Here is a 21924-nt window from a genome sequence, read left to right as displayed (position 1 = left end):
CGTGTGACTGTAGGGATGCAGGGTCCGCGTGGCTTTGATGGAATTGGTCACCATGGCAACCAGGGAATTCCTGGAAAGCCAGGGCAACTCGGAGAGCCTGGTAAACGGGGGGACCCAGGGCTCCCAGGGGTTTGCGACGTCTCCACGTGCTACCGCTCGTACAACCTGAGGGACTATTACAGCAAAGGACCCAATGTGTGAGGACATGGCGGGACAGAAGACGCCGCTGTTAACTTGTTAGTCCCAAGGGAATCGCTGACTCACGGGGATGAGCGTGACTCTCGACTCTCTCGAGACGAAGGCTGGACTGGGGGGGAAGACGCAAGACGATGGAGCGAAACGGAAACGGACATGGCGTCGATTCAGGGAGATGGAACGGCAGGCAGCAGGCTAGCTAGCGCCTTAGCCTGCTGAAAGAACAGGGCTGAGGGGTGAATTTAAATATCTCTCATCATTATTTCTCTTGGTTTTTTATGCGAACACGTAGAGAATTAGGCTTCTAAATAATATTTTTTTTAAATACCTCCTCATTTATCGTATTATTTAAGGCAAACAGGAACGCAGGACAACCTCGACAACAGAAAAACAAATCCAAAACATGCTCATAGAAATGACTAAAAACATCTTTCATGAATTCATTGTAGCATATAGCGGCGTAGCACGGACAGCGGGGGGGGGGCTCATATTCACGAGGGAGTTTAATATTGCATCTCCAAACGCTGTGAAACGTGTGCTTTATTCCGCGCCAGTAATTATGACCTGAATGAGCGGATGCGGCGACATTTTATTATCTCGTGGAGGTGAGCTCACGGTTCAAGATAATGCAAAAGAGTGAACGTAAAGGTTCAGGCGATGAAAGATCAAAAGGCCCCAAAGACACGAGTCAGCAATTCATCATGACCCCCCCCCCCCCCCCCTGCCCATACAAATCCTGTCACTGTCGATTTCTACTCGTCATGTTGTGTTTTCTTGTTGACTAATATTATGTGGCTTTACTGGACTTCCAGCATCTCACCTGCAGACTTGTACTCGCCTTGTACTTCATTTCTACTCTGTTTTTAACATATATGTAACTTTACTTTGATAACAAGAACAATAATAAGCCTCTCTGTTCTGTTTTTAATGCCTGCATTGGAATTTGCTTATTGTTTTTCAAAATATCTTATTGCATTCTCTGAATAAATTCATAATAATTTAACAGATTTGTTAAAGTTGGATTGCTGCTCAGTATATATATAACCTCAGTAACCTTGAGGTTATATCCTCGGAGGTTTTTCACTCAAACGTTAAACTACGTTCTTTTTTTTTATCAGGCGTTTAATTTAAAACTTCTGTTTTTCATTATTCACAGAGTTTATGGTCGATGATGTGCTGAATACTCATCTGTCCATTTTCCATTTTCACCCGTTATCCGCCTCGCTACGGGCGAGAGGCGTGATCACAGAAAGGCTGCAAGTCGGATTCGAACCCGTGACCTTCTTGCTGTGAAGCAACAGCGCTAACCACTGCTTGTTATTATTATTATTACTATTCAATAATTTTTTATTTCTATAGCGCCAGATCACAACAGAAAGTCATCTCAAGGCACTTTACAGGATTAGCAGGGAAGGACAGAACCCAACTTGACCCACAAGAGCAAGAACTTTGGAGACGGAGGCAAGGAAGAACTGCCCTTATTATTGCAGAGAACAAGTATGGTGATGCTCTGGAAGCGAGCCCTCTCTGAGAGGCTCAGAGGATTGTAGTTTAAGTCCTGCACGAGTTCAACACCGGCTCCGCTCTGTCCTGGCTTCAGTCCTACCTCACAAACCGACAACAGTTCATTCACATCAACCACTGCTCCTCCTCTACAGCCCCACTATTACAAGGTGTCCCCCAAGGTTCAGTGCTTGGTCCTCTCCTCTTCATCCTCTACATCCTCCCACTTGGCAACATTATCCGTCGTCATTCTCTCCATTTCCACTGTTATGCTGACGACATACAACTATACATTACCACTAACTCCATAGACTCCAAGGTCCATTCCACAGTCACCAACTGTTTAAATGACATCAAAAGTTGGATGAAATACAATTTTCTCAAAGTCAACAGTGACAAAACAGACATTATCCTCATTGGTTCAAAAAATATCACAAAATCCACCCAACAGTTTGGCCTTGATTTCGACAATACCACCCTCACTCCCTCCCCACTTATCCGCAACCTTGGCATCATCCTCGATTCTACACTGTCATTTCATCATCATGTAAGACAAATAACCCGCACTGCATTCTTTCATCTCAAGAACATAGCTCGCCTTCGTCCATCACTCACCTTCTCCGCCGCCGAAACCCTGATCCATGCCTTCGTCACTTCCAGAATTGACTACTGCAATAGCATTCTCTATGGACTACCATCAACAACCCTACATAAACTGCAATACATTCAAAACTCCGCTGCTCGCCTCCTCACCCAGACCCGCTCCCGTGAACACATCACCCCGGTCCTTAAAAACCTTCATTGGCTCCCGGTCCCCCAACGCATACAGTTCAAAGTCCTCCTCATCACTTTCAAAGCTCTCCATAATCTGCCCCCCCCCCCCCTACCTCACAGATCTGCTCCACCATCACACCCCATCTTGTTCCCTCCGCTTCGCAGACGCCAACCTCCAAACCTGGGGTGATAGGGCCTTCTCCATTGCTGCACCCACACTTTGGAACACATTGCCACAACTGCTACGAGCATGCCCGGATCTAAATTCATTTAAAAAAGATCTCAAAACTTATCTGTTTGACATTGCTTTTACTGTATAATTTCACTGTTGGAATTTCTATTGACTGCTTAAACCGTGTTCACTTTTAATGTATTATTTTACTGTTTGAATTTTATTGATTCTATATCCGTGTTCACATTTTTATTGTTTGTATTTTTTGTTTTACTTTATTGTTTTTACTATGTACACTGTAAAGCGTCTTTGAGTTCTAAGAAAAGCGCTATATAAATAAAATGTATTACTATTATATTATTATTATTATTAACATGGAGCAGCAGAGATGATTCATAATGGACGTGGGTTCATTTAAGCAGGACCAGCTCCAGAGCTTCAACGCAGGCCTTAACAGCAAAACTATTTTCCACTGAGGCCCTAAATGATCTATAGCTGACCACTGCCTTCCCCCAGAAGAGCTGCATCAGGCTGATTTAAGTTGAACTTTCCTTTTTAACAAAGCTTATAACTAATCGATGCAGTAATCAATATAATCAATCTGCTGTCATTAGGCAGCATTGGTGGCTTAACATCATGACACACTGAGCTCCTCCCCCTTCATCTGATTATTTATGTTATAAATATATGTGTGCAATATGTCTCTATTCCCCGTAGTCTTGTTCTCTCTCTCCCTCTGTTTGTCCCTCTCTCTCTTTCAGGTCCTTCTGTCCGTGGTGCTGCAGAACCTGGACCTGTGTCCCTCAACACTGAAGTCCACGTTGCTAGCATTAGCATTTTGTTTTTGTCTGCTCCTGCTCTGTCTCGCTATCACTTCCCTATCCATCTCCTTGTTTTTGACTCATCTCTCTCTCTCTCTCTCTCTCTCTCTCTCTCTCTCTCTCTCAGTCTCTCTCTCTCTCTCTCAACCCAGCCGGTCAGACAGATGGCCGTCCACCATGAGCCTAGGTTCTGTCCAAGGTTTCTGCCAGTTAAAGGGACGTTTTTCCTTGCCTCCGTTGCTCTTGTGGGTCAAGTTGGGTTCTGTGTTTCCCTGCAGGTCTTTCCCTGCTAATCCTGTAAAGCCTTGAGATAACTTTATGTTGTGATCTGGCGCTACAGAAATAAAACTGAATTGAATTGAATTGAATAGCTGTAGCGTGCAGCAGCATCATGATCACTGCAGCAGGAACAGGTTAAGCTGCTACAGGGGCTGACAGTGGTGCAGTGGGTAGTACTGCTTCATCACAGCAAGAACGTTTCGGGCTTGATTCTTTTCTATGCAGAGTTGGTATGTTCTCCCAGTGTCTGCGTAGGTTCTCCCTGGGTTCTCTGGGTTCTTCACAGCTCCTAAAACACGAGTGTGGACCTCCACGTGGCTCTACGATGAGCTGGCACCATGGATGTAAATCTTTGGTGCCCTGGTGAGGTGTTCTGGGCACACAACTTCAGAGAAACCGATCTTTGGTCATTTCTGTACCTTTTTCAAAGCACATCATTTCTGTACCTTTTTCAAAGCACACTTAATTTAAAATTGCTAATGTCAGCCGTTCACCTTTCACTGTCATTCTAGAAGGACTCTGCAGAACCGGAGACATTTCTTTGTAAGGGCATGTTGAACTTCTGAACTCTAAATCCTTACAGTAATTGTTAAGCAACTGCAACATGACACATATTTCTACGACACTGCATGTACGTGCACGAAGGTGCAATGCGGACTCACAGTGGACTACGAAACACGCCAACAGCATGCCATCCTGTGCGTGTAAATACTTAAAATGTGTTTAACCAATATGATTTTAATGTCTCGCGGTGTCCCCGGAGGGACTTTTTCGTGGCCTGAGTAAATCTGAGTATTTCCATCCTACTCATACGCACACGCACTCGTACACCCAGTCTTAGTTTACTTCCTTCCCCTCCCTTATCTTATTATCCCGTGAGCTTCCTGTGAGTCAGATAGTCGTGCTAACTCGTCTAAGTTTGACCTGCTCCTCATTTCTATGAACATCTTCTCTACCCTCTGCTCCTCCGAGGTTCTCCTGAGCTCATTGTTTTCTAGCTCTTCTTACTTGCATGCCTGGTAGGAGCCAACATGCCGTTTTTACATTGTGGTGTGATTCGTCATTTTAAGTTGGGCAATTCTCACTAAACACAACGTGTTCTTTATGCTACAACAGCAGCTGCTCTGTTTCTGACAGGCGTCGCTCCTAAAGATGGAGGCTACGACGTACGAGTACAGCGATTACAGCGACGAGCCGTACACGCCTGCCCCTCCATGCAGACGGGACAGCGACAACGATTTGGGAGCTCATCTGTCCATCCTCTTCTACTTTATGTTTCTCATTAGTCTCTTGGGCAACGGGCTGGTTCTGGTCATCATCCATCGGTGAGTGGTTCAACAGTAACACAGTATGGTGCATACTGCTGGAGTACTTATATTCATGGTAGAATTCTCACCTTGGTTCATTTATGTTTAAAATAGTGTTTCATCGTATTACGCAGCAACCCTATCACCTAGAAAATATATTTATGTACTGCTGAAACTACTAAGAAAATAAAACACTCTGGTAATGGAAAACAAGAAGGCTGTAATTATCAACCTTGATCTTAGTAGAGCGACATGGCTACTGCTCCTAAATATATTTAATTTCTGTATTTTGAGCGAGAGTGTATTTACCAGCGTGTGTGTTTGTTTGTGTCTTTGGTCAAACTGAACATGTTTCCTCAAAAACCTTTTTTCAAGGCAACTCTTGCTTCAAAAAAACCTTCCAGAGTCGTCGTCTGAGGAGGAGGTTTATGACTCGCTAAATAATAATAATATAATAATAATAAGCACTCGCAGAGATCAGGTTCAGAGACACTTCTGGACTTACTTACGAAAACAAAAATACTCTCCCTGGTTGACTTGAAGCTAAAAACAATAGGAAATGTTAATTAAATGTTAAAAACGGGCCAATCCAACCAGCTGTCCTCTCATAGGAGCAGGATTGTCCGACTAGGAGGAGGGGTTAAAGCAGCAAGAATCATAATAAATAATACATTATACTACCTGGAACTAAAAATAGAACCATCCACCGCTTTATCCGGGGCCGGGTCGCGGGGGCAGCAGCCCAAGCAGGGAAGCCCAGACTTCCCTCTCCCCGGCCACTTCCTCCAGCTCTTCCGGGGGGATCCCGAGGCGTTCCCAGGCCAGCCGAGAGACATAGTCTCTCCAGCGGGTCCTGGGTCTTCCCCGTGGTCTCCTCCCGGTGGGACTTGCCCTGAACACCTCACCAGGGAGGCGTCCGGGAGGCATCCTGAACAGATGCCCGAGCCACCTCATCTGGCTCCTCCCAACGCGGAGGAGCAGCGGCTCTACTCCGAGCTCCTCCCGGATGACTGAGCTTCTCACCCGATCTCTAAGGGAGAGCCCAGCCACCCTACGGAGGAAGCTCATTTCAGCCACTTGTACCCGCGATCTCGTTCTTTCGGTCACTACCCAAAGCTCGTGACCACAGGTGAGGGTAGGAACGAAGATCGACCGGTAAATGAAGAGCTTCGCCTTTCGGCTCAGCTTCCTCTTCACCATGAAGATGCTGCACCGACCCTCCTGTCTATCTCCCGCTCCATAAAGCGTCTCAAAGTGTTTACCACACACTTGAACATTTTTGGCAATTGTTGCCAGATCATTACCATCGGAAATTAAAATTTAGATTGTCTTGATTCTCATCCTGGCCGCTGAACACACAGCTGCGAACCGATCCAGTGAGAGCTGGAGGGCACGGTCTGATGAAGCCAACAGGATCACATCGTCTGCAAAAAGCAGCGACCCAATCCTGAGGTCACCAAACCGAACCCCCTCAACGTCCTGGCTGGACTAAAACTGCATTGCTCCTCCTGAATCGGAGGTTCGACTTTCCGGCGGACCCTCCTCTCCAGTACCCCTGAATAGGGGAAGATGAGGAGTGTGATCCCCTATAGTTGGAACACACCCTCCGGTCCCCTTTCTTATAAAGAGGGACCATCACCCCAGTCTGCCAATCCGAAGGCACTGCCTCCAGATGTCCACGCGATGTTGCAGAGTATTGTCAATAATGACAGCCCTACAACATCCAGAGCCTTAGGGAACTCTGGGCGGATCTCATAGACCCCCCCGGGGTTTTGCCGGCAAAGAGCTTTTTGACTACCTCGGCAACCTCAGCGCCAAAGACAGAAGAGCCCACTCCCGAGTCCGAGGCCCTGCTTCCTCACTGGAAGGCATGTTGGTGGGATTGAAGAGGTCTTTAATGTAATAGTCAACTATTTAATTTAAAATAATGGAGGAATATTACGGTAGATAAAGTAGATTAAGGGTCACTCATGGGTCCCTATTGCCTTGAGACCCGGGACAATACATACTCGGTTGCCCCCCCTATCAACGGGCATGCATAGAGCGGACTTGGTGAATGAATCAGCAGTTGATTAACCCGTATTTTAAGGATGTCTCCTGCTTTGTCTGTTAAAAGAAGCTTTCTTTTCTAGGAGGTTGTTGGCTCCTCTTCTGTTTTTCTTAGATGCCCTTTTCCCCTTGGCAAAGAAGCTCCCCAAAGACGTTTGTTTGAGTTTTGAAACTCATTTCCGCTAGTTTACGGCTTTATTATTTGGAGGAACTAAACTAAACTAAAACACCAATCAGACTCTAATAATCAATAGAACAAAAACATTTTATTCTTTCTGTGCGGCCCGGTAGCAAATGTCTCGCTGACCGGTACCGGTCATAAGTACAGGTGGTCGTAAATCGGATTGTATTTCTCTTCCAGGTAACATATTTCAGGAATAAAGATGATAAAAATAAATTGCAGTCACTGGTGGTGATGGTGGGATGAAGGGAACGGCTGATTGGTTGTGATGATGTGTCGGTATATGAGGTACTTGAGTTGACAAAGAAAATAATGACTTCAAAGTTTGATGGCAGCTATCCAACTGGACTGACATTATGGCTGATCCAATTGGTTCAAAAACACCAACACATAGTGAACACGTGCTGTTTCACATCAATTCTTGTTTGTTTATGTATAGTCCTAAATTGGTTTTCCACATCTTGATGCTAACGTTATATCCTGGTGTTCACGAGAACAACAAAACAAAGAAAAATGCTTGTGCCACACCGTTCACGGATTCTTACGTTTCTCTCCATCTCATTGTAACCGTCTAGATTTGAGCAGTTGACCACTGTGACCAACATTTTGCTGCTGAACCTGGTCCTGTCCTCCCTGATCTTCATGAGCAGCCTTCCTTTCATGGCAATCTACATGCAGCTCTCCAACTGGATCTTTGGCAAGGCCATGTGCAAGATCTTTGGAAGTGTCTACTACCTGGGATTTTACAGTTCTGTCCTCTTTCTAACTCTGTTGACCTTTGACCGACACCTTGCAGTTGTGTACTCCTTAGTCGCATCACGGCTGAGGAATAAAAGGTATGCGGTCGCCTCCTGTATTGTTGTGTGGGTCGTCAGCATCATGGCATGCATTAAGCCGATGATTCTCCACACCACCTTTGTTTATTATGTTGAGAACAAAACTTACTGTGATGAATATCCAGGTGACTTGCCTTCTTTTCATTTGCATCAGCTGCGAACAGCCAGCTTTTACCTTCAGATCTTTCTTTTCTTGATTCTTCCTCTGATCATTATCGTCTACTGCTATATCAGGATTGCTATTACTGTTATATCATCAAAGATAGTTAGCAAGTTCAAGACAGTGAGGCTAATATTCATCATTGTGCTGCTGTTCTTTGTGTCCTGGACTCCATTCAACATCGTACTTCTGATGCACGATAGTGCGTCAACTTGTGAGGAAGCGCAAAAATGGGGTTATGCTCTTCAAATCACTCGAAACCTTGCCTACGTTTACTTTTGCATCAGTCCTATCTTCTACACTTTTATCGGGAGAAAATTCCAGAATTATTTCAGACAGATACTTGTGAGACATTTCCCGGCGTTAAAGAAGCACATTTCAGTCAGCCAACAGAGCGGAAACATCGCCTGCACAAAAACGACACCGAACGATCTTTAGGACCCAACGCCTTGTTTCTAAGAATATAGCTTTAACAAACCATTGGTCTGAAAAACCCTGCAAACACAGGCCAATCTTTTTACGGTCAACCAAAATATTATATTTTGCTTAGACAATTTAAGTAGGAAGATGTACACATTGGCTCAAGGGTACTTTGTATATATGCATGCATGCTTCTGTATGCGACATAAGGTCATAACAAAGCCTTAAAATGTGACAAGTATGGATGAGAATGACTAAATAAAAGAAAGTATGCAGTTTTGGTATTTGCAGGATTACTGCTATTTGTTCCAGCATGACTGAGAAACAAACATATACAGTATCTTATAAATATTGATACCAACACTTTGGTTAACGATGCTTCTAATTTCGAACGTGTAAGTGTGCTTTGAAATGAACTTATCAAAATCGAGTAAATTGAAGCACCTTTCCACTTGTCTTCATATAAATGCATTTTAACATTTTATTTTAGATGAACTACTGCAGTAGAGCAAACAGAAAAACATGTAATTCTGACTCTACCAATCTTTTTGTCTTTATAGAAACCTTGAAATGGTTTTCTTTCCTTGACACCGGAGCTGATGTATATAGCTTATTGATTGCTTATTATAAAAAAAATAAATAAACAGGTCTATTTATATTTTTTGTACTTTTTTCAATGTTTTCCATTTTAATGTTTTTATTATGAAATTGGATTCGTGATTTAAAAAAGTTATGTAACATACATTTGACTGTTATGTCATTTTATTTGAATTTTTATGTATTGTCATCTATTTTCCATGCAAGTTTTTATGAAGCACGTTTTACATGTATGAAAACTGTGAACTAAGTATTACAAACACAGGCTATGATGTAATTACCCAGTGCCATGGACTCTGCAAAATATGACATTATTAATTTGTGACATAATGTTGATCAAAACACAACTTTTGTCGATTTATAAACATGATTTGTAAAGACGTCATAATGTGTGTATGATAATCCATCGGTCCACTGATTGATTTCCCGCCGTGGTAAACGAATGCACAGGGCCGAGAAGAAAAGAGAGCGGACTTGTACGATGGACAGGTTTATACGCCGAATGACACAATTTACAAATAGAGATCGTGCCGTGTGTGTGCGCGCACACCAGGGTTATTATAGTTAACGAAAAAACGAAAACTAGAATTGAAAAAACATTTTCGTTAACTAGAACTAATAAAAACGATAATTAAAATAGAACACGAAAACTAACTAAAACGGTATTGTCCTTTCACAAAACTAACTAAAACTAATAAAAATTAAAGACACTAATCTCTTCGTTTTCGTTTTTATCGATTTTGAAATTGATTTATTTTGCTCGGAGTTACGCGTGCTGGCGGCTCCGTCCGGCTGTTCCCGTCACTGCTCGTTGAGAATCGGGTTGGTGACGTCACTAGCGACGGAAGCCGGCAGGAAGCGCCGAGCGCTCCAGCCCCATGTGGGATGTGTTTATTACAACGGAGGGAAACAAGAAAGCTAACTGCGATTAGCCCCCCCCGTAACAGAAGCAGCCCCCCGGCTAGCAGTTAGCACCGCGAAGGAGACAACAATAAGGGACTGCTTTTAACCTGCACCGACTGGAGCCCCCCCCACACACACTGGGGGGGGCATGGCTCGCTGCATTAATGAGACATGAGAAGAAGATGAGCTGCTTGGAGCCAAGCCCAAAGTGAGGAGCCCCCTGATGGAGCCCCCCTGATGGAGCCCCCCTCAGCCAGGAGGACCTGGAGATGGTCTGGATGAACCGTGGATTGGATTAGAGACGGACGACGAGGACACTGAACACGTTGGTGAGTGGTTCTAGTCCCAAATACATTAATTTTGTTGACCTTTTATGCTGATATAAAATGTAACAATAATCAGTGTTGTAAACTTTAATTGATATTAAAACCCCATAAAGTCCCAAAAGGAGAGGAAATAAATTATTTGCTCTCTTTTACTCATTCTGATCCAAAACCTAAAATGCCAATCACAAATGTTAGAGCCTCCATCCGCTAAAACCTGAAATGTATAATTGTCACACTGACATCATCGTTATTGTCATGTCATGATTTAATATCTAATATTGGGCTTCATTATAAATATACAATATTAAATGTGTTATCCTGGGGAAACTAGTTTAGGGTGCTAACAGTGTAAGAAATTAAACATCATGAAACAAGCAACGTTATTATCCCTGCTGTAAAAACAAGGGTTATTACAAAGTCCTAATTCATCAATAATTATTAAACTGTACTATTCTTTGTGTGTTTTACATTTGTTTGTTCTTTTTGCTCAGAGCTTGACCTGCCAGACGGAGAAACCAACAAGTTCCAAAGGATCCATGTCTGGCTCTCACCCTTCAGCTCACCCTGAACGCTGCCTGAAGTACCCAAATACTGACTCGCTGATATCAAGAGCCAGAAAGCTCGTCCACGCTGAGAGCAAATCATCAGCAGCAAATGAAGTATTAAGTCCGAGATTGTAGCACGTTAGCAGCTACGCTGCGGACTGTTACGGTTGGTTGTTTAAAATTACTGAATAAATGTTTTATATGTTATCTTTTGTTGAGTTGTATTATTTTATTATATTTTAATCCTGCATCTGACAAATAACTGAAAGTATAAAAAACTAAAACTAATAAAAACTAAATTAAACTAATAAGAACAAAACTAAAACTAATAAAAACTAAATTAAACTAATAAAAACAAATTCAAAACTAACTAAAACTAAACTATAATTAAAAATCCAAAACTATTATAACCCTGGCGCACACAATAAAATGCTTCATCCATCCATCTTCAAACCGCTTATCCATGGTCGTGGGTCCAGCAGCCTAAGAGGAGCGGAGATCTCCGAGATCTGAGGTATGGAGCCACAGGAGAGCCACAATTAATAGGAAATACACGAGGAAATATAAAGACAATCAATAAAAGAAGCAACAATAAAACATATACAAATATAGCAATAAAAAGGAAATCAATAAAAGAGAAATATACAAATCCAGTCATATTCTATACCCATCTTGCTTTTGCTTATTCCATTTTGTCATTGCATTTACTGGATGCCTCAAGCTGTCTCGGAAAAGCAAAAGCCCCGCCCACAGCAAATGGCCTCGGGCGCGGTTTTGCTTTTCCGAGAGTTTGATATCTGAAGTCGTCTCTCGGAAAAGCAAAAGCCCCGCCCAAAGCCATTCTGTCCAGCGTGACTAGTCGATACCCAATCACACGATTCCCTACATCAGGGGTCTCCAAACTTTTTCCTGTGAGGTCCACTTAACTTCTCCCTTCTCTGATCGAGGGCCGGGGTCAGTTTGTACAGGAAAAGTGTCACGATTGCTGGGGGGCCTAAATATTTATTGTTTTCCAGACAGCCACACATAACCAAATAATACTTTCTTCACAGAAAAATAAATAAATAAATAACACTAATAAAATAACTAACTAAATAACTCTTCAATTATTATTATTTTTTTGGTCTCTGGTATTGTTCAGGGGGCCGGGCCAAATGTGGAGGCGGACCATAGTTTGGGGACCCCTGCCCTACATGCTCGCTCAGCACGGGTGACTGTCAGGAGGATCACAGACAGGAAGTAGACGCGCCAACAAGCACATACTTCGCACCAATGTCTAAAAGTGCGCAATGGAGAGAAGCGGCTAACAGGCTGGACGAGTTAGAATCATCACCAAGACAGTCACCTGTACCACAAGATCCCTTTGATGGAAAGTAGCGGGGCGTTTTCCCAACCTATCGGAAATTGACCCGATTACAGCTGAAATATGTCTTTACTTGTAAATACGTGCATGAAGAAAATAACGTTTGTGTGGCGTAATCTGAGAGATGCACCCTAGTACAGGCATAGAAAATAAGAACTGTTTTGCACTATTAGTGTTAGAAATGGGCTGAGAAAGCCTTGTGAAGCTTTTGAGGCCTTTGCCTAATTGATATTGAAAAAGAGTCGATGCCTCAAAGCCTTATTAAATCAGGGTGTGACAAACATCGTGACACAGCCATTGGCATATACGGAGAAAATCCATCTTAGATTATCATCAATTATGACTCCAAGAAAACTTGTTGATGAAACTTGAGTGACTTGGTCATTTCCTACGCATAACGAGTTATTCGAATTACAGTATTTATTTCTTAATTTAAATATGATAGAATTTGATTTTTTTTAAATTGAGAGATAATTTGTGGATATATTTATCTAGATCACAATTTGCTTTAGACATAAGCACCTTAAAGTCAGTATGTTAAAACAATTAATTGGTGTTATCTGCAAAAAGTACAGGACATGGCAAAGACAAGGCTACAGCCAAGTCATTAATATAAATAAGAAAAAGCAATGGTCCTAGAACAGATCCCTGGGGGAACCCACATGTTAGAGTATCTCTACCTGATGACCTTCCATTAATGCAGTGCTTCTCAATTATTTTCTGTCGCGCCCCCCTAGAAAGAAAAAAACATTTCGCGCCCCCCCCCGAAAAAAAAAACACTCTTGTATCCTTATTAACATACAAATAAATATGAAAAAGAAAGAAATATAGATCAACTTACAACAAAGAATACCTTTATTACCATTTTTTTTAGTCTGCAACAGAAAATGAGGAAGTCAAGTCTTTCTTCTTCTCCCACCGTAGATTGTTTACGACCGCTCTTCTTCTGCTAATCCTCCCTGCGCGCACTCTGAGTGGATGTGCAATTACACTTTACTCTTGTAAGGCAAAAAAACATTTTCTCCGCGGTCACAGGCGCCCCCCCTGACATCGCACCGCGCCCCCCTAGGGGGGCGCGCCCCACCATTTGAGAACCACTGCATTAATGATTAAAAACTGTTGTCTTAACGGTGTCAAAAGGTTTAGATAAATAAAGAAATCCTAAAGCTTATTCATTATTGTTAAATGCAGTGTGAATATTGTCAACTTGTTGATGTACAGCCTTTTCTGTTGAATGATTTGTCCTAAAACCGTATTGAAATTCATACAAGACTTTCTGCTCCTGCAGATAAACCATCACTCTGTTATAAATCAACTTCTCGAAGATCTTTGAGAAACATGGAAGGACAGAGATAGAGTGGTAATTGCTAAATAAACTACCATCTCCAGATTTATAAACAAGAATTACTTTAGCAATTTTAAGGTCCTTTGGTATTATTCCAGTTTCTAAAGATTTCATAAAAATATGAGTCAATGGCGAGGAACTGATTTTCATGATTAATCTCCTGTATCTTAAAGTTAAACTTTCTTTCCTGTTTCTCCTAGCTGGGGTGACAACGTCTGTGACCCCACGTCACAGGCCAATACCTCGTAACCTTCAGGCCAGAGGAACTGTTGCTCTGAATACTCTCACTCCTTCTGCTGTTTAAGCAAAAAAGCAGCAACCATGGCACCAAATCGCTACCAGAAGCTGGAGCTGTCGAATGCAGGTTTGGGTGAGAGAAAGATACATTTTCGAGGTAAGCCTACGCATACATAACACACTGCATTTGTTTGGGGTCACAGTAGTGTGTGATGAGGTAGGGAGCAGAATACTGCACATATTGTAGCTTATTGAGGACTTTGAATGAAGAGCCATAGAGGAAGCCATTGCAGTAATAGGGTCTCATCCATGCGATTAATGCATGGATGAGGGTTTCAGTGGCAGAAAAGGAAAGTGATGGATGAAGGAAGGCAATGCTCTTGAGGCAGAAAAAGGCAGTTCTGGTGGAAAATGCCAGAAAATTCCTTTGTCATTAATGTTAGATGTAGCACGACTTCACCGAGAAACGTTCCTAGTCTGTGAATCCTCACTGACAATGGCAATAAACCACTTCTGATTCTGATTCTGAAAAATAGAGGTCTTGTTAAACCTGACATGTCTTCTTCAGAGATGAGAGTGTGCAATAAAACAAGTCTCATAGTCTTATGAAAAGATTATAATGAATGTTTTTGGACTACACTGAATTTAACTTAGATTTTTCACGTATCAAATATCATATGTCAAAGGATTTTATATTAATTATTCATTTGGGGAATTCTTGTTGGGGATCTGGGTTCTTCATTCATTTTCCTCTCTCCCTGGGCGTGGCAGAGGACGGAGCGGCAGAGCGGACACACCTGTAATCCATCATCCAATTCCCCAACTGTTTATAATCCCTTGGTCAACGGTTTTCCAATTACCAAATGTCTCCCATGTTTGTTTCCCGTCCCCTCCGATCTGTTCCTGTTTCCCGTTCCTGTCCCTGCTCCTTTGTGATGCCGTTCCGTTCTCTGCCGTTTTAAACGCAGCTGAGTATTTGGATTTTATTTGTTGATTAGTTACCAGCTCAGCTGTTTTTTTTGCACTTAGGTTTGGCTGCTATTTTGTGTTCTTTCTTGCTAGACGTTCCAGCCCGTCCACCCCTCAGTACCATTTTAGACTGAGTGTTTTTTGTTGAAGAGTGATTAAAGTCTCTTTTCTGTTTCCCGGCTCTGTCTCTGCATTTTTGAGGTCTTTCTCTGCTCGTTAGCCCTACGGGACGCAACAGAGTGATCTGGTCATCATGGACCCCGCGGAGTCTGACCCCGCAGAGTCCAAGGTGCCTTGGTAGGACGGCATGAGCAGGCGATTCACAAGATCCTGGTGGCCCTCCAGGATTTATCGGCCGGTGTATCTCAGCTCACCCAGGCGGTCACCCGAGGACCTGACACCACCTCTGGGGGAGCTTCAGCCTCATCTCTCCCTGCGGCAGCCCCAGTGAACTCTCCGTATCGTGAACCAAACATTCCGGCTCCTGTCAGGTATTCAGGGGAGATGGGCAGTTGCGGACAGTTTTTATATCAGTGCTCCATCTTTTTCGACCAGCAGTCGCATACTTACGCTATGGAAGGAGCCAAGATTGCGTACGTAAAGAGTCTGTTGTTGGGCCGAGCCTCAACGTCGGTGTTGGCCGTCTCCGGCTCACGCGTTACGCGCTCGTATCATTTATTAGTTTCTGAGTTGCGGAGGATTTTTGATCACCCAGTCAAGGGGAAACAGGCGGGTAGCAGACTCATCGCCCTCAAACAGGGCGTCGCCTCGGTCGCGGACCATGCCATAGATTTCCGGGTGTTGGCGGCGGAGAGTCACTGGAACGACGACGCACTACAGAGTGCGTTCTAGCATGAATTAGCCGACTACATCAAGGACGAAATAGCGGCGCGTGATGAGTCCAAGACGTTGGAGGAGTTGGTCTCCCTGTCCATTCGCTTGGATAATGGGTTGCAGCAGAGAAGGAGGGAGCGGACAGGAGAACAGCGCGTCCCAGCTCCACCTGCACCCGACCGGATGACGACGCGCTACGTGCCAGCCCCTGCCCATCCAGCGAGCGTCTCGTCAGCGACAGAGGAACCCGTGCAGTCGGGGAGGTCCGGGCTCTCCAATGTGGAACGGGAACGCCGTCGCCACCACAACATGTGCCTGTATTGTGGGGAACCTGGCCACATAACCCGCACATAGACTGGTTTACTTCTGCTATAATGAACTGGAGCATCGTTTGCCATTCCCACTGTCTGCATTCTGCTACTCCATCTATAGGTTGGTCTCCCACTCTCACCACTGAACCCATCGACCTGTCTATTGTACCCTCTGTGTAACATGATCTCCAGGAGGTCTTTAGCAAGGCCAGGGCTGTCTCGTTGCCCCCGCATGGCCCTTATGATTGTGCCAACAACCTGCTCCCAGGCTCCCCTCTAAGAAGCTGTATAACGTGTCCAAGCCGGAGAGGGAAGCCATCGAGACTTATCTCTGAGTCGTTGGTGCCTTACTCGTCCTTCTTCTCCCGTGGGAGCGGGGTTGTTTTTCGTGGAGGACAAAACACTACATTCCTGTACAGACTTCCGGTGACTAAATTACATCATGGTGAAGAATACCCACTCACCTTAATTCTGTCCCCTCCATCAGGCCTCCATTTTCACGAAATTGGATCTCTGCAACGCTTATCACCTTGTCTGTATCAGAGAGGGGGACGAGTAGAAGACCGCCTTCAATACTTCGCTTCACTTCACTTCACTTTTATTGGCTTGTCCCTCGGAGGGCAATATGTTTCACAGCAGTTACACATACATTTTACAACACATTCAAGGGACATATAAGACACACAAGTTGAGCACCATCATTGTACAGGTATATAGTCTACACATGATAAAAACACTGCAAACAGTGCAAACCAGTTACATGCATACATATATACACCATTAGGCCATTTTGAATATCGGGTTATGCCGTTTGGCCTTACTAATGCCCCTGCCGTATTCCAGGCTCTGATCAATGATGTATTCTCAGATATGTTAAATCAGTTTGTTTGTGTGTCTTGATGACATAGATATTTTCTATGAATGAGCAAGAACATGTACAACACGTAAGGCTGGTTCTAAGGATTTTAGGATTTGCGAACTTTTACAGACGGTTCATTAGGAACTACAGCCAGGTGGCAGCTCCCCTAACCAGACTCACCTCGGTTAAAAGTCTGTTTGTGTGGTCTCCCGCAGCTCATTCAGCTTTTCAATGCCTGAAGGCATTGTTTACCACCGCACCTGTCCTGTCGCACCCAGAACCGTCCTTGCAGTTTGTGGTCGAGGTGGATGCATCAGATACGGGCGTTGGGGCAGTCCTGTCCCAATGCTCCCCACAAGACCAGAAGATGCACCCCTGCGCTTATTTCTCCCGTCGGCTTACCGCAGCCGAGAAGAACAATGATGTGGGCAATCGGCAGTTGCTGGCCATAGTATTAGCCCTCCAGGAGTGGCGTCACTGGCTGGAGGGCAACACACATCCCTTCATAGTGTGGACAGATCACAAGAACCTGTCCTATCTACAGACCGCCCGCGTCTCAATTTGCGCCAGGCTCGTGGGCTTTATTCCTGGGCCGAATCAACCCATATCGACTAGGCTCCAGGAGTCAAAAGCCAGACGCCCTCTCCCGTCAGTACTCATTCTCTACGGAAGATGTTGTGGTGGAGACCATCCTCCCTTCCTCTTGTATGGTTGGGGCTGCCAGGTGGGAGATTGAACGGGTGGACCAGGAGGCACTGGGAGATCAACCTGTCCCGCAGGCCTGCCCCACTAACCATACATTTGTCCCGCCCCGTGCTCCAGTGGGGACACATGTCCAAGATCGCGTGCCACCCTGGGGGCTGCCGGACCCTCGCCCTGCTGCAACAGAGGTTTTGGTGGCCCAAGATGACTGCCAACGTCCTGGAGCTTGTCTTGGCCTGCTCAGTCTGTGCCCGCAACAAAGCTTCCCACCGGGCACAGGCTGGTTTACTCCGTCCACTGCCGGTACCCCATCGCCCTTGGTCTCACGTCGCCATGGACTTCGTCACCGGCCTTCCACCTTATTGCGGCCATACGGTCATTCTGACGATCGTGGACCACTTCTCAAAGGCAGCACACTTCATCCCTCTTCCCAAGCTCACTTCCGCTTTTGAGATGGCCGAACTTCTCATCCAACACGTCTGCAGGCTCCATGGGATTCCTATGGATATTGTCCCCGACCGAGGCCCTCAGTCCGTGTCCCAGGTTTGAAGGACGTTCTGTCGATCTCTGGGGCCTTCGGTCAGCCTATCCTCTGAATACCATCCCCAAACCAACGGCCAGACGTAGTGGGTCAACCAAGACCTCGAGGCAGCTCTCCGGTGCGTGTTGGCCCAAAGTCCTGCCTCCTGGGCCGCTCACCTGCCCTGGGTGGAGTATGCCCACAACTCCCTTGTCAGCTCAGCCACGGGTATGTCCCCCTCTGTCCAGGAACACCTCCAACGTGCCAGGCGAATCTGGCGCGAGGCCCGGAAAGCCCTTGTATGGACCACGGCCCGCAATCAACGGCTGGCGGATCGTCGCCGCACCCCGGCCCCTCTGTATCAGCCAGGTCAGAGAGTTTGGCTTTCCTCCCGCGACCTTCCTCTGCAGTTGGTTGGTAGGAAACTGGCCCCCAGGTACATAGGTCCTTACGAGATCAAAGAGATCATCAACCCCAGTGCAGTGCGGCTTAAGTTGCCACCCGCGCTGCACGGTCACCCTGTGTTTCATGTCTCCCTTTTGAAGCCTGTAGCCACCAGTGATTTGCGCCCTCCGGCCGTGCCCCCTCCTCCCGCCCGGCTCATTGACGACCATCCCGCCTACACTGTCCGCCACCTGTTGCATGTCCGCCGGCGTGGCCGAGGGTTCCAGTACCTGGTGGATTGGGAGGGATATAGTCCGGGCGAGCGGTCGTGGGTCTCGCACCCTTTGATTTTGGACCCTGACCTTTCTCTTGGCAGTGGGCGTGGCAGAGGACGGAGCGGCAGAGCCGACACACCTATAATCCATCATCCAATTCCCCAACTGTTTACTTCACTTCACTTTTATAGATTTGTCCCTCGGAGGGCAATTTGGTTTACAGCAGTTCCACACAATTTCTACAACATTTAAGGGACACGTAAGACAAGCGTTTAGAGCAGCATCATTGTAAAGGTGCATAGTATACATGATAAAAACAGTGCAAACAGGTTACATCCATACATAAACACAGGCAGGGTCACCTCCTTTCTGTGGCATTCAGGGCCCTGATGGAGAGTGGGACAAAAGAGAACTTGTATCTGTTTTTAGTAACCGGGGGGAGTGCCAGTCAAACACCCGATGAAAGTAGCTTGTATTCAAGATTCAGGGAATGATTTTTGTCCCTGCGAATCGACTTGGCTTTATTCAGCAGGTGAAGCTGAAAAACTTCATCCAGACTGCTGAGTTTGCTGTCGGCTATGGTGCTCAGATATTTGTATTGGGGCACCAGCTCCACTGGGTGGTTCTTAATAATACTGCAAGGAGGAACAGGGGATGGACGCCTGAAGTCTATACACACCTCCTTTGTCTTAGAGGCATTGATCTGTAGGAATGCTTCTCTACACCAAGTTGTAAAGTCATCTATGACCTGTCCATGACTGACTTCATCATCACTAAGCAGGCTGACGATGACGGAGTTGTCAGCGTACTTAACTGTCACGGCTGTGCCGCTCTTCACGCCCACTTCCCCGCCTCCACATCTCCGCTCTGCCATCAGCTGATTCCTGACACCTGTGCTCCCTTCTCCAGCTGCAACACATCACCCATCAGCCCTGGCATTACATAAGCCCAGCCCAGAGAACAGAACCCCGCCAGATTGTAGTGTCATGTTTGTACTCTTTGCAGCACCCTTCCAGTACCTGCCTCCCCGTGTACCGACCTTGCCTGACCCCGGAACCCCGTCTGCTCGCCTCCCGCCTCGGACCTGTCTCTGTGCCTGCCCCTAACGTGCTCTGTCTGCTACTCTGGACTGACCCCCCGGTAACGAACAATAAATCTGTTTTTGGACTCCCGCTCAAACCGCCTTGCATTTGGGTTATTCTCAAGAAACCAGACTAACAAGGTGGCATGAAGCATTTTGATTATAAAACTTAATGCTTCCAAAATAATAAGGATACCATTATAGATATCTCTTAACGTACTATTTGCTCATGATTTAAATTTACCATAATAAATATAAATGTTGTTTTTCTTTACATTTAAGGGTAAATTTCTCATTACCGCAACGTGTCCATAACTGGATTTGGGTTCTATGAGATGGAAATATTAGTAATTAAGATAAAAAATAATAAACTTTAGTGCATGTTATACTATAAACAGTTACAGTGAAGAGACATGTGGTCTTTGAAGAATATTAGTAAAGTTAGTGAAAATAACAAGGAATAAAAATGCGTCCAAGACTCATTTTATCATTCTCCGCAAAAATATACCCAATTATGGTCTAAACATAAACAGCTAAGAATAGTTTAGCTAGCACATCATGTACTAGCTACGTTAGCATAAATGTTCATTGTCACTCATCCACCGCAACAGTTGAGGGCCCGTTTCGGTAATGAGAAACAGACCAATAAAGGAGGGAATGCACTATAACTCTTGCTCATTCTATTCAGCAATCTATTTCTATCTTTCTGTGTGTCAATCTTTTTCATGAAATGTTATACTCAAGTATGGTATTTTGTTGCAGGCAAGCATCAAGTGAAAAGAAAAGTCCGTCAGCAAAAGAGAGGTTGGCAAAGCATAGGGCAGCAATTTACAGCGACCTAAACTTACTTAAGGAATACAGAAGAAAAGAAAGAGAGAGATATCAAAAACGTAAAGAAACTGGAAAAATTAAGACAAGTCAGGATTTGACAACTATACAGCATGAAAAAAAAAAAATGGAGAACCAATTCAGCAAAGTATTACAGAAAGAAAAAACAAGAGGACATACTACTTGATTTAACACCAGAATTGTGTGTAAGTAACAGAGAGGATTCTGAGAATGACGAAACACGGAATGACAAAACATTAATCAAACCCATTAAAGTCCTCTGTTTCTGAATTGAACAGCTGCACTAGATCTCCATCAAACATGCCAGGTTCCCTTTCGTCATTGTCAGAGTCACTTTCCGTGCCATGCGGCACCTCGGAAATGATGCCGGCTTTTGCGAAGCCGGCATCATTTGCCAGCAGACACGTTAGCCCAAGCATCTACAATCCATTCGCAAATTGTGGCGTAACTCGCCCGGCGCTGCCTTCCACTCTTCGTGAAACTGTGGTCTCCGTCTGTCATCCATCGCTCCCACGCTGCCTTACTTTGAACGGCCTGTTCACACCGATGTCCAGCGGCAGGAGTACCTTAGTCAGGCCTCCCGGAATGACAGCAAGCTCAGAGTTATTTTCCTTCACTTTTTTTTTCACATCAGCTGTGAGATGGGCACGCATAGAGTCACAGATCAAAAGAGATGGTGATGCGTGGAAAAAACCACCTGGTCTCCTTACATACACCACCCTCTGCCACTCTTTCATCATTCCCTCGTCCATCCAGCCCTTTTCATTTGCCTTAATGATGACTCCAGCTGGAAACTTCTCTTTAGGCAAAGTCTTCCTCTTAAAAATCACCATAGGCAGTGTGTTCCACCGACATGATCAGTGAATTCAGTGGCGGTCCTTCTTGGTGCTTTCGATTTATGAAAAGACGTAATCTCTCCATCCGCACACGAACGACTGTCTCGCAGCAACCTTTGATATTCCTGTGAACCGCACCGTGGAGAAAACGGGCACCAGTACGATGAATATTCGCACCACAGGCAATGAGAAGTCATCGTTCACTGTCGTACGAGCATGCCAGGCTCATGGCCAGAAACCTCCACCTATGGTTATTTTCAAGAGGAAGACCTTGCCAAAAGAAAACTTTCC

General features: G+C 44.9%; 2 protein-coding genes across 2 annotated transcripts in view; both read left to right on the top strand.

Moving 5' to 3' along the window:
• Positions 1-201, top strand: part of si:dkey-225n22.4 (collagen alpha-1(XXI) chain) — a 40849-nt gene extending 40648 nt beyond the window's left edge. The window contains exon 25 of the mRNA XM_068748201.1: positions 14-201. Within this exon, the coding sequence (XP_068604302.1) occupies positions 14-201 (188 nt within the window). The remainder of the gene's footprint in view (positions 1-13) is intronic.
• Positions 202-4896: 4695 nt separating this feature from the next.
• Positions 4897-8846, top strand: LOC137903913 (C-C chemokine receptor type 3-like). Its single transcript, XM_068748085.1, has 2 exons — positions 4897-5069; positions 7857-8846. Exons 1-2 carry the CDS (start codon positions 4897-4899, stop codon positions 8713-8715), a joined length of 1032 nt encoding a protein of 343 aa, XP_068604186.1. The 3' UTR covers positions 8716-8846.
• Positions 8847-21924: the final 13078 nt, after the last annotated feature.

The sequence above is a fragment of the Brachionichthys hirsutus genome, chromosome 14 (assembly GCF_040956055.1).
Source record: "Brachionichthys hirsutus isolate HB-005 chromosome 14, CSIRO-AGI_Bhir_v1, whole genome shotgun sequence".
In the NCBI taxonomy this organism is placed as follows: Eukaryota; Metazoa; Chordata; class Actinopteri; order Lophiiformes; family Brachionichthyidae; genus Brachionichthys; species Brachionichthys hirsutus.
Note: the sequence above shows the minus strand (reverse complement) of the source record. Positions and strands in the feature narration are given on the sequence as shown.